Source organism: Phyllostomus discolor, chromosome 2 (assembly GCF_004126475.2).
Source record: "Phyllostomus discolor isolate MPI-MPIP mPhyDis1 chromosome 2, mPhyDis1.pri.v3, whole genome shotgun sequence".
In the NCBI taxonomy this organism is placed as follows: domain Eukaryota; kingdom Metazoa; phylum Chordata; class Mammalia; order Chiroptera; family Phyllostomidae; genus Phyllostomus; species Phyllostomus discolor.
Window position 1 is genome coordinate 37,618,027 of NC_040904.2, and position 16,137 is coordinate 37,634,163.

Genomic DNA, 16,137 nt, shown 5'->3' on the forward strand with positions numbered 1-16,137 from the left:
GCTGTTACAGTATTTGTTGGTAGTAATTTGTGGTTGTTTTATGTACTCTGACAGCAATAAGTTGCCTTAACATAGTGATCTTTATGCTTAGAAAATAAAATTAATGTTTTCCCAATTTTCTGCATGGAAAATGAAGGACACTAATATTAAGTAATCTGTCCAAGACCATGTCGATGATAATTAAGTAGACTAAGCTGTTCTCTGCTTTTTCATATGGAGTCCTTGGTTTTTAGACTCTATGTACATATTACTTCAAGATAATTATATTAACCTTATCTGAGAGAAATCTTTAGTTCCTATTTCATTTTCTGTGGTCAAATAGACAATAGACTTATTACTTATTAAACTTGAACTGTTAAGAACCTCAGTTAGTCTTCTGTTCTCTGACATGCACTATGCCTTAAATGAAGTTTTATATATTCTTAGTTTTTATGGGTTTTTGTTAGGCCATACTTTAATTCAATTTAGTTTAATTTAACTTATCATTACCCTAAAATAGCCTCTTTTTCATGTTTTTTTTTTGCAATATTACTGATTTCAGCAAGAAAGTAAAGGAAATAAGATTTGTTAAGTTTGTTCCAAACATCTCCTTGAGTAATTTTATAGGCATTATTTAATATAATAGTATATCCCAAATAAGTCATAATCTTATAATTCAACATTCACTTAACAAAATTTCTATTGAACAGCTACCATATGTAAGGTATTGTGCTGGAATCTAGAGATACAAAGAGAGATAAAATGTATTTGTGGATATTGTTGTCTTCTTTTGAGTCAGGCAAAGCAGAGGGACGTGGAAGATATAAATTAAAATATTACAGATGCCATGATCCTGTGGTCCAAATACCATTCACATGTCCAGTCATTAAACAAAATGCAGCTATAGTTTCGAGAGTTGGGCAAGTAGTAGTGAACAAAACAGACAAAAATCATTTTCCCTCACAGAACTGGCATTTTAGTAGGGATCATAATGATTGTAAGAGGAACAATCATTTGGTGTTAGTGAACCCTACATAGAAAAGTTGACGTTACTGTCTGGGTTTTATTTAAAGGGACAAATGAGCTCTAATTAACTCAGAAATGACTACTAGGAGTCTTGAGAACACCAGTTATATAGCAAAATGATTGTGTGAACATTGAAAGTAAAGCTACTTTTCAATTTGTAACCTCTTCCCCTTGAGGTAGTGCACAGGTGAATGCTGTGGAAGGCAGGTTTCCACCCTCAGGGTTCTTTCTGGTTCCAGGCAGTTCCTAAACCTGTCAATTCTCTATGTCTGCACCACCATGAAAGATAAATTCATTTAAAGCTAAATAAGTTAGAATGGCACAATTCATCTCACTTGATTCAGTAGTAATGTCTTCAATTCTGTAGTGTATGTTACATCAGAACAGATTTTTCTTTCCTAAATGGAAGACTCTCAAGGATGTCAAACTTGTTTTTACTGTTGTTCAGTCTTTCAGTTCCAGCATAAACTAAATGTCTTATCCATCTTGTTCTTTCCTTGTGCCGTGTTCCCTGTAAGTTTTCCATATAGTAACGTCAGTGCACCATATCATTCAAGGAAAACCATATCTTTATCAAATAACATTGGTATTATATTGTTATTTAGGGGGCTAGATTGTCTAAATAAGCAAAGATCTCTCCTCTCACAATCTCAAGTTTTGTTTGAAATCAAACAAGATAATTACTGAATATAAAATGTACTATAAAAAAATCAAAATGTCAAAACCTGTGAACAATAGACTTTATTTATATTGTCAGTTTCAGTGACTAGAAAGTTTCATAGAGGGTTCCTTATATCCCTATAAAAACCACTTATCTCTACATAGTTTTCTTTTCTTGTTGGATTTCTTTTCTTTCTTTTGTTTTTGGATTTTTATCTTAAAATACTTTATAAAATCTATTTTGTTTATTCTGTAAACAACTGTTGAATGTCAGCCTGATGTTGGGCTTCAAAGAAAGTGACGTGTAAAATAGTTCCCATCCAAAGAAAGTGAGAGACAAAAAGATCTTGTTATTAGTGGTTGGTAATTCTACAACAGACATATTCTATATATCAGCTAGTTCTAACTTAGTTTTTGCTCTCTTTTTTTCTTTAGTATATCATGTCTCCACCATGTTTCTTAAACTTGAAAATGTGTGGAATAATCTGACTACCACGTTAAAATGGAGATTCCTAGGTTCTACCCCGATAGTGAGTCAGCCAATCTGGGAATCTGAATTTCAACAAATGCTGGGTATTTTAAGAGCTGGTAACCCTTGGACTTCGTGTGGAGAAAAAGTGCCTTCGTGATCTTTTCCTTTTTGCCAAAGATTTCTCCAAGCAAGGGCTTCTTTAAGCCTTTCATCTGCTAAACTCAATGCCATGCTGTCAGGACTGCCAGTTTAGATTTACTAGGTCCATGTTCATTTCATTACCTTCACTTGAAATGATTCTTTGCAGTGATCTGGTGACCTCATTGGAGTCAGTTGTACCTAGTTTCCTGAGAATGACATCATGAACTGTTGTCTTGCCAAAGACTGGCTCTAACAGTGGAGATATATGGAAGAAGATAAAGAAGGAATGCCCCTCTTATGGTATAATAAAAAAATGCTTTTTAAATGATGTGTTAAATTGCATCAGCTGGGAACTGCCTACCTGTAGGGAACTACTTGACAAGTATTACACACCGAGGCACAGTAACTAGCCCTCCATCACACAGCTACTAAATGGTAGAGCATGGATTTAAACTCATTTGTTATGACCCCATGGTCTTGTGGCTATAATTACTATATGAATGCTGCCTTTTTCTTAGTCAAAGGAATGATCTGTGATCTCTTTGCTACCTCCATTCATATCACAATGACTTTCCATAAGTTTGGCAAACAAATAAAGAATCAATAACAATAATCATCTTGAAAGGAAAACAAAACAATACAAACACTACATAGGATACTTTTCAGGGTATTTTCAAATCAAAAATATATATCAACTTCAAATTACAGAAAAATTTTAAACAAAAAAGCCCAATAGAGTCATAATAACACAAAGTAGCATAAATCATGTTTTCAGGGAAAAAAAGGATGATAACTCCTTTGAAAATGTTTTTCCCAGAAACACAGCATCATGAGCATGAATATTTGAGTCAGAGAGATCAGTCTTCCAATTGTGGCCTGTTATTTACTTGCTTACTGACCTAGGAAATTCTCTTTAATTAATTCTCAGCTTCTGTGAAATAGGTATGACAATACAAGGTTTGGCAAATGTTAAATGAGATGATTTTATCATGTGCTCAATCCAGTGCCTGGAACATAGCAGTCTCTCAACTAACAGTACCTATTTACTGGTATTATTATTAGTGGTAATTATTAGTAGTAGTACTAGTGATGGTAAATTTAATATGCTTGGTAGAACATAATATGTTTATACAAAATATTTTTGGTGAAATGAATGCATCACAATTATAAAATAATAACTTAGCTCCTTTGAGAATGTCTCTTCTGAAATGAGCTCATTTTTCTTCACCAGGTGATCAACCCAACACTCATCAACTACTAGCCCTGGCTTCACACCTGCGGGAAAGCGCTGAACTCTTCCAGTCAGATGAGATGCGTCCTGCTAATGATCCAAAGGAGAGAGTTCCTCTGCGTGTCCGAATGCTGAATGACATTCTCCAGGACATGGAGAAGAACTTCCTGGTTCAGCAAGTGCCGCCAGGCTTTTATAGGTAGGAGATGTGTCTCAAAATTTATATTTTCATATTCCTCAATTAAATTTTCATTTATTTTTTTAGAATATGTATCCTCTGTGAACAATTTTTTTTTAAATGAAGAACAGTTAGTATATCTCAAATTTGAGGATCATTTTCCTCCTCCAAAGAAAAGTCTAGCTGCATAAATATAGAATAAAGGACACTTGGTTTAGCAATAATCATATAGAAAATAATTAAGAAACTTTTTTTGACATTAAGGTCAGTATGAGTCAAATATGATATGGGTACTGAAAAACATCAGTGGAATTATAGGTTGTATTGGAAGAAATACACTTCCATGAATGAATCAGGAGGTAAGCCCATGCTATTTTGTCCTAAAAGGTCCAAAGCTTGAGCACTGTGTTTAATTCTAGAAATTACATCTAAAAAGGGAGTTAAATATGTTTATTCAGGGGAGAGTGGGATTTAGATGAATCTTGAAATGACCAGAAAAAGAGATATTTCTTTGAAGGGTCACAATAGAATGATTTCTGAAAGCATTTAAACAACTTTAACAAATATTTTACTAAAACAATCTTCATATAGAAGGGGACTCGATTTATGCTCTTAGAGGATAAGATGAGTACAACCTGTTTTGGTTTTTGAGTTCCTGATGTAGTAGAAATTAAACTAACAGGAAAACATTCAGCTTGAAAGACTATTACATATTTCAAATTTCTTAACTGTTTGATTCTTCTATAAGACACAAAATATATACATGCCCTTCTTTGTAGTAAATGATAATATTATGTGTGTATATGTATCAGAATTATATATAGATATCTATGTACATTCTCTGTGTGTATGTATGATATGTATGTGTGTGTGTGTGTGTGTGTGTGTGTGTGTGTAGTCTAGTCCAGGGTTTATCATGAGACAAGGCAGAGGATGTAGAAGTATTGGGGGAAGAGTGAGACAAGAAGACTTAAAACTCTCATACGTGAAGGACCTCAAATTTAGCACTTGTACTACATTCATCTCTCTATCTGTCTCTATGTAAAATAATACCCTGGACTAGATATACTGTGTATTACCAAAGAATATAACAAGGACTAATGAATTGAGGCATAGGAATACAAGGCTTAATTATATATGACAAAGAAGTTTCTAACAAGCAGTGTTCTTAAAAGACTAAATATGATGCTCATTATCACTGTAGGTATTAAAACATAAGCTGAGAGGCCCTAAACTAAATATCTGGACTACATGAGGTTTAAGGTGTCTTTAATACAAAAAATCTGTGATCTGACAAATCATTTGATTTCTCACACCTTAAGTTTATGTCTATAAAATGAGATGAGGAAATGAGACACCTTTTTAATAAGAAACATTTTATACTTCTGGCATTTGTGATTTTTCTTTATGATTTGAAACCCTAATCACATTTTAAAATCCTTATTTTATATAATTTCTTCTGACAGTATGACTCCATGTCATAACTCTTTGGGAAGCGTTCATTTATTACAATAGATAGTTTGCAAGCACGTTGCTCCATGTACTCCTATAAGCATCAGAGCCACTGAAGTCCCCTCCAGTTCAAAATGCCTGCCCTGATGAAGCTATATTCCAGGGCCACTAGTGGGGAACTAGAATAAAGAAAGTAATTAAGTAAAATGTAGTGTGTGGTAAATATAATAAATGCTAAACAGAAAAATTAAACCACATTATTAAATCCAGCATTAAAAAAAGTCTTTATCAGAGTAGGTAAATTATATTTTAGAATATATTATGTAAGATAGTTCTATTTTCTTCACTTTTAACTTATGAACATTCAGAAATTAATAAAAATCATAAATTAGTATCTATGTTATATATTATTATATAATAAAATCTTTCTCCATTTGCCTTTTTTGGCACATGCAGTAAAGATAGAAGACCCCTATGATCTGACTTACATGTCTGGTAAACATTTTATTACCCCTTCATTAATATTTATAAACTCAATTTACTTTATTATTCATTGTGAAGAGAAATGTCAGTATTTGTCTTGCTTTGAGTTAACTATGATTAAGCAAGTGATAGTTTTCCTATTAGTAACATGATTATAGGACACCTGTACTCCAGTGTGCAAGCTTGAAAATGCTGATTATGATAATGTTCTAACTTACATAGCAGACTTTAGGATTGAAAGCTTATGACTCAGTATGTTGGCATTATTTTAAAGTATCATGATAGTTATTGAGGGAATTACTATATTTATTAAAAGAATAGAGCTTTCCTTAGCTATAATAATTCACACACACACACACACACACACACACACACATATATATATATATATATATATATATATATATGCCAGCAGTGCAAATACATTAAATAGCTTCATTTTGATTTATATGACCGAGCCTTATCCCAAGATTATTGTGTATTTTACTTCATTTATGAAATATATAGTGAATCACCCTACATTTTCTTCTTGGTACAGAACTCACATTTCTAAATAGTCTGGATGCAAAAAAAAATTCAAAATTATAAGGCTTTATACTCTCAATCCTTATAAGGTCCCCTTTTATCGGAGAGGACATGTTCAAAGAGAAGTGGTGGGTATGACAGGATGATATGCAGTTTAGGGAATTGGAAAAAACTGATTATTTAAAATGGCAACTATACAGAGAGAAGATAAAATCACTAATTGAATTGTGTCAAAGAACATTTGGTGAACAGTTCATTTTTTTAAGTTAAACAACCTTTTGAGATGTGATTCCTGTAAGAATTTCACTCTCCAGCCTGATGGTGTTATGACAAATATACAAGAAGGAAGTCAAAAGTCATTTGCTTTTTAAGATAGTCATTATCAGAAGTTCACTGTATAGAGCTAAATATTGCATTTGGAATTTTTGATCACATCCCAAAGGGCACTGCCTCAACAAAAGTGTCACTAAACACTGAAATATTTTTGGAATATGAAAAGAATGTTCCCTATAATTTGGCATCAGATGATTCAAAGATTTTCAGTCCTAGGATATTATGTCTAAAACTGTCATTTCTATAAATAAACCTCCATTAAACATGCTCTGTGCAAGTATACTGATGGAAACTGGCAACAGAAGATTCCTACTTTCAAGGAATTTAATCTAATTCAAGAAGTAAGATATAAAAATCATAATTTAAATAAATTTTCAGAATACTTATGCAAAGTGCCCCACAAGTGCTACAGGCAAGAAGCACTACTGGATTCAGTTAAAAGATAAACTATTATCTTGTGGCAATCAAGAAGGATATCATAGAGAAGGGGAGACATTTATCTGGACCTGAGGGAAGGGTAAGTTGCCCAGTAAATGTGGGAATGCTATAGACTGAAAGTTTGTATCCTCCCCAAATTCATATATTGAGACGTAATCTCCAATATGATGATATTTGTAGGTGGAGCTATTAAGAGATGATTAGGTCAAGAGAGTGGCCATAGAGTCCCTCATGAATGGGATTAGTGACCTAGTAACCTAGCACTCCTAGACAGCTTTCTTACCTTCCTGCCATGTGAGGACATGGCCATCTGTCCACCAAGAAGCAGTCCTCACCAGACACTGAATCTACTTGTGACATGCTCTTGGACTTCCCAGCCTCCAGAAGAACCATGAGAAACAAATTTGAGTTGTTTATAAGTTACCCAGTTTATAGTATTTTCTTATAAGCAGTCCATACTGACTAAGACAGGGGACATTTCCAGGAGAGGACAGTGTGACAAAAGATACAAAGGACAAGTTGTCTGTAATATGCTGGGGAGTGGAAAACAAGAAGTGAAAATAGTCTGAATAGTTGGTAGGTTCATGTGTATAGAGAGCAGGAGGAAATCAAATTGTGGAGTGTCTTCAATGTGCTGTTGAGAGGTTGGGGCTTCATTTTTCACACAAAAGATCCATGAAGAAATCTATGTCGTGAGGAAAAGTTATTTGAAGCTCCAGGTAGGGAGCACTGCAGTTGAGAGAGAACACAAACATTCCAGAAGACTGTGGTGTAAGAAAGATATGGGGGAACAAGAACATGCTTCAGAATATTGGTATCAAGGAAGAGCAAAGACCTGACTTGGAAGACGGACTTAAGAAGGAATCAATGAATTTAGTGACTGAGTGGCTGTGGAATTCTTAGGGAATCCTTTGTTAGGATTCCCCTGGGGCTAGGCAGATGAAGCAGGGCTGGTAGTGGAAGGAAGCTAATCTCGGTCCATTTCTCCAGCCAGTTAGTTAAGGCACTCAGTATCTCTGGGTCTCTGTGTATTTATTTGATAATCTGTTAAAGATAATTCCTAAAGTCCCTCAAACTCTAAGTATCTGATTCAATGGACACTCACAGAATTAAAACTCAGGGAATTGTTCTAATCCTGTGTAAGAAAAGTGGGAAAGAGTATATTTATAGACTGTTAACAGCATAATAAAAAGCTGCAAAGGGATCGAGATACTGAGCTTGTTAGGCAGTGGGGAACACATGAAAGGACATATATGCTCAGAGACCATGAAAGTGAAAGTGTGTGGAAAACTACAAAATATTACAAAAATATAACTACTAACAAGCCCCAGCAATGTAAAATCTGATTCATCCCCTCTGAGTAGGAAGGGGATCATGTATTTTAAGAATTCTGAGTCTTCTCTCTCTCCCTTCCTTTACTATAATTCCAGTAGGTACCACTCTAGTATTCATGGGGACTGGGGTGTCTGGCAATGAACTCTTGCTGCATCTGTGTCTTGTTATTGGATTCTTTATAAATATCTGTAGTTACTATTCTGCAAAAGCAGATAGTGGTCTGACCCAGTGAACCTATGCATTCTCCACTACAATAATATGTTTTCCTAAAAAAAATATAGACTATTTTTAGAGCAGTTTTAGGTTTAGAGGAAAATTGGATGGAAAGTACAGAGTTCCCATATCACCTGTAGCCCTTCACACACACATAGTTTTCCCCTTCCAATACACAGGTCTCCCTATTATTAATATTGTGCAATGTGTGGTACTGGAAATGAAGCACAAAGGAGTCCTGAGTCTCTGGGTGCTGGCCCTCCTGAACCTGATGGGTGCAGGAGCGAGTGTGGGCCTACAGCCTTGGAGTCTGGGCTTCTTTCACAGCCAAACGGAGATGAGCCACCTGGTTGGTGGTGGATGAGGCAGTGAGCCTAATCCCTTCCTTTGTTTTCTCTCCAACAAATCTTGCCACCATAACTCAAATTCTCCTATGAGTGTATCCTGGAAATGCTGTTCCTGTGATACCATGGAAAAATCTTATTTTCAAACTGGCCTGGCAGACTCACCTTGGTCCTGGTCCACCTTTGGCAACAGTACCTTTGTTACAATTGATAAGTCAATATTGATACATTAGTAACTAAAGTTCATAGTTAATGTGAGTGTTTATTCTTGGTGTTGTACGTTCTATGGCTTTTGACAAATATAATGAGTAAAATGACGTACGTAGAGCATCATACAGAATAGTTTCATTGCCGTAAAAGTCTCTGCTCCACCTATTCATCCCTCCCTCCCCACTCCCTGAGCCTCTGGCAACCACCAATCATCTTATTCTCTCCAGTTTCGCCTTGTCCAGAATATCATATAGTTAGAATCATGGAGTATGTAACCTTTTCAGGCTGGCTTCTTCACGTAGCAATATGAATTTATTTCCTCCATATTAGCTTTTTAATCACTGAAAAATATTCCATTGTATAGATGTATCACAGTTTCTTTAACCATTCACCCGCTGAAGGACTTCTTGGCTACAGTCAATTTTTGACAATTATGGATAAATCTGATACACACACACACATATACATATACAACACACATGCAGATTTTTGTGTAGGTACACATTTTTAGCTCATGTGGTAAATACCAAGGAACATGATTTCTAGGTCTAAGGTAAGCCTATATTTAGCTTTGTAAGACTGCCAAGCTGTCTTCCAAAGTGGCTATACCATTTTGTATTGCTACTAGCAATGAACGAGACTTTCAGTCACTCCACATTCCTGCAGAATGTTATGGTGTCAGTGTTCTGGTTTATGGTTGTAACCATTCTGATAGATGTGTATTGGTATCTGATGACTTAGTGTTGAGCACCTTTTCCATATGCTTATTTTCCATCTATATGTCTTCTTTGGTGAGATGTCTTTTCCATATCATTTGCCTATCTTTTAAATTGAGTTGTTTTCTTCTTTTTAAGTTTTAAGAGCTTTTTAAAAAATATTTTGGATACCAACCCTTTATCACATTATAGACAGAGCAAATACATTTTCCCAGCCTGTGGCTTGCCTTTTCATTCTCTTAACAGGGTCTTTTGGAGAGCAGAAGTTTTAATTGCAATAAAATCTAATTTATCAAGTTTTCTTTCATGAATTGTGCATTTAATTTTGTATCTAAAAATCCATCATCACCACAGGAGCACTTATATTTTCTTCTATGTTGTTTTCTAGGTTATTTTCTAGTTTTGTATTTTACATTTAGGTTGATCCATTTTGAGTTCATTTCTGTGAAAGGTATAAGGCCTTTCTCTAGGTTCACCATCTTTGCATTTGGATGTTTAGTTGTTCCAGCACCATTTGTTGAAAAGTCTGTGCTTTCTCCACTGAAATGTCTTTCTTCTTCGGCCATACAATATACTTTTAATATTGCCTTTTATAATCAGCAGCTCACTTGTCCAGAGTAGAAGAGCTTTAAGAATTCAGAACATGGTATAGCAATGATATTATAGGAAAACTAATAGATTTGGGATTTATAAAAGTAGGAAGGGATTTGAATAGAAAAATTTCTCTTTTACCAATTGCATGAATTGGAACAAGCTAATTAGTCACTCTGAGACTTAGTTACTGATTTTTAAAATACAAAAATCTTGAAGCACTATTAATATTAGGATAAATTTAGATAAAATATCAGGACAAAATGTGAGAAGATAATTTACAAACTATAGAATTTTATACAAATATTATAAATTAATAGTAATTTTTGTAACATTCTACTATTTTTACTTCAGGCTTTGAGAGTTTTCCGGGGTCCAATGCTTCTTCTCTACTTCTCTCCTAACAAAGAAGAAATACTTTAAAAATTTCTCTTTTTCCCAGGTCACTGCAGTAAGGAATTTCTTTCATTTTTAATTTTCAATAAACACTTCCTAAAAGCTTGCATAGCAAGAGGTTGCAACATCCCATAGAAAATAAAGTGTTAGAGTAAAATGGAATTAATTATGCAGTTTTTAAAAACAGTAAATGGAACTAGAGGCATAGTATCATGAAATGAATTGACAGCTCTAAGAGGGGAGGTGGGAGGTGGGAGGTGAGGACTATTTGAAAGAAGGTGAAGGGATTAGTCAAAGAACATATATTAAGAACTTACGGATAAAAACAATGACATGGAAAATAACATGGAAGTGGGAAGCAGATGGGGTGGAGAGAGGCGAAGGGGGAAAATTGAGGCAACTGTAATAGCCTAAACAAGCCTTTATTATATGAAATGTTAAAGGGACTTATCTAAGAAAAAGAAGATCAAAAATATGAACAGTAAAATGACAACAAACTCACAACTATCAACAACTGAACCTGAAAAAATAAAAACAAACTAAGCAAACAACTAGAACAGAAACAGAACACAGAAATGGAGATCACATGGAGGGTTATTGGCAGGGAGGGGGAAGGGGGAATAGGGGAAGAGGTACAGGAAATAAATAACATAAATGGTAGGTAGAAAATAGACAGGGGGAGGTTAAGAATAGTATAAGAAATGTAGACGCAAAAGAGCTTATATGTATGACCCATGGATATGAACTAAGTGGAGGGGAATGCTGGAGGGGATGGGGGTTTTAGGACAGAGGAGAACAAAGAGGGGAAAATGTGACAACTGTAATAGCATAATAAATGAAATATATTTTTAAAATAAAAATAAATTAAAAAGTAAAAAAATAAGAACAGTAAATACAATAAACACAATTAAATAGCATTAGCTTCTAAAATGTGGGCATTCTAAGTAATGCACTCTTCCATCAGGGAAGCCTTCTCTCAAACTACTTTCTTGAGGTGTTCAAGAAACACTATCAAAGCCTCCCAGTCTCTTGGGGCAAATTCTCCTATGGTTTAAGGTTTGAAGTTTGAACCACTTTTTAGATTTTGGCACCAACCATTTCATGCTTGAACTTTAATATCTTATGAATAGGCATTCTTTTTAGCTTATTTTAGCAAATTTCAGCAAAATTCCTGGCCTTGTCACAAATTGTTGCAGTGCTTAAGGACATGAGTTCTTGAAGCCACTGTTCTGTCTTGATATCCTTTCTTCACTTCCTTCACTTGCCCCTGTCCTGGCCTAAATAGTCTCAAAATGGGGGCATACTAATTATTGTCATCTCCTTTTTATTTAAGTGAGTGGACTAAACTCTACAGATGTAGAAAGATCTTTGATTTCAAGATTTCAGTGTATAAGTAGAAAACAGCAGGATTTCAAAACTGCTCTCAGCAAAAATAATTGAATCTTAAAAAATCAAATAAAAATAAAAACAAAATAAATGAACAAGCAGAACAGAAACAGAATCATAGATACAGAGAATGTTACAATGGTTGCCAGATGGGAGGGTTTGGGGGGAAGGGCAAAAAAGAGAAGGGATTAAAAAGTACAAATTGGTTGTTACAGAGTAGTCATGGGGATGTAAAGGACAACATAAGGAATTCAGTAGTCAAATAATATATGTGCAGGACCCATGCACATGGACAATAGTGTGGGGATTGCCTGATGGGGCGGTCTGGGTGGAGGGGGACAAAGGTGGAAAAATTGGGACAACTGTAACAGTATAAATAATAAAATATCATTTAAATAAGAAAAATATGATTGGCAAAACTTTTCTCTTAATAGACAGTTCAAACTGAGTGCAAAATGTATCAACATGACCTCACATTCATACTCTGGGCAAGGGCATCTGCATAAAATTGCACATATAATCTTTCCACACATTTAAAGAGACAGTAGTTAAACAGTAAAAGCTAATGAAGTTTTCCTACCTGTTACTGCATTATTAACTATGATTACATGGAACTGTGGGGTAATATTACCAAAGGATAGGAATTTTTTGTTGCTTTGGGGAGGAGAATCAGAGATCCACCACTGCATTTGTAGTGCAATGTGTTTGATTTAAGGATGTAGGGAATTGTGAAGGAAGCAAGTATAAGCCAGTATTTAATGCCGACTGCTACATAGAAATGGGACTCTGGAATAGATCCTCTAGCACCATGATTCAAAATAAACGAAAGGCTAACTATTTTCTTTAAAACAAAACTATCAGTTATGCTGCAATATTGTCTTGTTTTTCTTTCTAAATATGATACTTCAGGTTATTTCAGGTTCAGGGGGGTTAAGTAATCTCTTAGGGGCTATCTAAGGAAATACATTTCTAATATTATTTTGGGGGGAAGATACTTCTGAGTTCCAAACAACATGTTACCCAGGACTTTTCGAGGCCCGATTCACTTGTAAGCTGTGGGAGAATGTGTGTGTGTGCCTGTACGTGTGTGGGGACTCCTGGCTTTGTGTCCGTATAAGAGCTGCGGGAGTGGGTTTATAGTGAAGGAAGTCCTTTCCAACATAGCTGGAACAGCCTTGAGGAATTTCAGAGGATAATTTCAAGCTAGTCCAAGCCAAAAGAATTTTTTGTTTGCATTTTTGAAAGCAGAAAAATAGCAATGTAAATGTCAAGATGCTTCTGCCTTGAGCCAAGAATAAACAAAGCAAACAATCCATTAAAAGTACTTTTCAAACACATAAGCTCCCAAAACTTTGCTTTTGAAATATGTTAGAACTAGTTTACACTTAAGCAAGCAATGGCATTAGGCAGAATATTAAAAGCACATTTTTCAGATGCTCTCTGTAGTCAAACTTTCCCATTGATTGTACATCTGACTTTGTTATGTATTTGCTTTTAAGAATTGTGAGAGGCTAAAACTCACACCTCCCAAGCCATTTCAGAGGAAAAGGGATCTCATTACATAGTTTTCATGGTGTTTTAATTAGAGTTAGTTATATAAGTACTAATGGAACCTCATGTTCCACATTTGATTGGGATAATTACTACTCTGGGCTGAGCTTTCTCGTTTAGTGACGTGTGGGTGGGCTGAAAGGAGCTAAAATCCCACCATTGTTTCTCTTGTCATCAATTCTTTTAGCAATGCCTCTGATTTCTTTAGTCTATGAAAAAATAACAAATGATTAAAAATTACCATGTTGCTTTTAAAAAGGCCATTTACACAAAAGAATCTGTGTATGAACACAGAGTTTAATCTACACAATGTAAAGTTTCCAAAAGAGTGTTGAGGGTCCAGTTCATACACAAAATCTTTACAATGCTTATCATTATATGCATTCCCTTTTATCTTTCTGTGAATAAACATACACATTAGCTTTATAATTGCATATCCCTTTCATATTTTAAAGCTTCTAATTCTAACAGGAGCAAAAAAAGCTGCCAATTTGAAAAAGAAACCAAGTTAATATACTGAAATCCAAGCTTTCTTAAAAAGTAGCCCATTTAAAATTAAAACAAAAAATGTATTCCATTGTGACAGATAATTTTCACTGAAATTTGATTTGACATTGAAAAACTTCTTTCAAGCCCTGGCTGGCGTAACTCAGTGGATTGAGCGTGGGCTGCAAATCAAAGCATTGCAGGTTCGATTCCCATTCAGGGTACATGCCTGGGTTGCAGGCCACGGCCCCTGGCAACCGCACATTGATGTTTCTCTCTCTCTCTCTTTCTCCCTCCCTTCCCTCTCTAGAAATAAATAAATAAAATCTTAAAAAAAAAAGAAAAAGAAAAAAAAGAAAAGGGATAGGTTAAAATTCCCAATATTTAAAAATAAAACTTCTTTCAAAATTTTTAGCTGACAACTGCTTTATCAGTGTAATTAGTCTGAGATCCAGTCTGCTAGTACCACAATAAAAATCCATGTGTGCACACTAATTACATTTTATAAAAATATCCTTTAAGTTTGAGATTTCTTTCCATCTAAGTAAGAAAGAAATTACTGTTGTTATATTTGCAAGTCAAGACACCTTTCCAGTCTGAGGATGAGTTGTTTTTTATGATATAATTAATAATATTCAATATTAAGACTAATAATGGTAACAACACAACAACACTTGTCACAGAGGAGGATTTACTGTGTACCACGTACTGTGTTGTATGTTTTCACATATTATCTATAACTCTTCCAACAACATTGCAAGGCTGGTTTGATTACTCCTTGTGCACAGATGAGAAAACTAAGGCTTAGGAAAGGTTTAGATGTGGCACAAATGGGGATTGAAACTGTCTTGTTTTCTCTAAAACCGCTGCTCTTTATGCTAGATAGTGCTATATATATTTGATCCAGATTATGCCTAGTTTACTTAGAAGTCAATATATTTAGTTAGATTTTGGTGCAAATACAGCCAAATATTAAATAGACCGATTTCCTAAAAAGTTGGTTAAATTTCATTTGTCCTGCATTTGTAGAACTACATCTTCTAATTTTTGCAAAAGTACATATATGAGGCATCAAAAGTATCCATATGTCTGGAAGAAAAAGATATGCCCTATTGTACTGAACCAATAAAATAGACCTGGCTGATGTGGCTTAGTTGGGCATCTTCCTGTAAATCAAAAGGTTGCTGGCTCAGTTTCTGATTGGGGCACAGGCCTGAGTCAGGGACTCAATCCCCAGAGTGGGAGGATGTGCAGAGGGCAACAAGGGAACGAGTCATACTTCTTTCTCATGTTGATGTTTTCCTCTCTCCCTTCGTGTGTCTAAAAGTGGTAAAGAAAAATCCCAAAATATTTCCTACCCTTTAATGTTATTATAAATATTAGGTGCAATTCAAAAAGGGGAGGGACATTTATCTGTTAAGTCTTACACATCATAGTGAGAAATATTTTCCCATAAATAACAGAGGGGTTTAGAGGAGGAATTATTAGACTAGGAATTTAGAGCTGTGGACTTAAGACCTAAGGGGGACACTGATCAGGTGATCCTCTAAATCGATTAACTTCCATGACATTCTTCTTTTTTTTTATTTTAAGATTTTATTTATTTATTTTTAGAGAGAGGGGAAGGGAGGGAGAAAGAGAGGGAATGAAACATCAATGTATGGTTGCCTCTACACACCCCACTACTGGGGACCTGGCCCGCAACCCAGACATGTGTCCTGACTGGGAATTGAACCAGTGATGCTTTGGTTCACAGGCCCATGCTCAATCCACTGAGCTATACCAGCCAGGGCACATTCTTCTTTAAGAAAAGATAAACGGGCAGATATCTAAGATAATGGAAGTATTAGTTGAAGAGGTATTTATAACTATAATGAAATGACTTATGATGTCTTTGAAAAATAATTACTGAAATAATTATGTCAATGAGAAGAAAAATAATAAAAATCTAGTTTCTCCATGATACCACATTTAAACATTTTACCACTTGT

General features: G+C 34.9%; 1 protein-coding gene across 3 annotated transcripts in view; it reads left to right on the forward strand.

The window, feature by feature from the left end:
* NAALADL2 (N-acetylated alpha-linked acidic dipeptidase like 2) overlaps positions 1-16,137 on the forward strand; it is a 1,143,498-nt gene that overhangs the window by 1,090,207 nt on the left and 37,154 nt on the right. For all 3 annotated transcript variants that reach the window (XM_036017285.1, XM_036017284.1, XM_028504896.2), the window contains one exon: positions 3,510-3,708. In XM_036017285.1, coding sequence (XP_035873178.1) covers positions 3,510-3,708 — 199 coding nt within the window. The remainder of the gene's footprint in view (positions 1-3,509; positions 3,709-16,137) is intronic.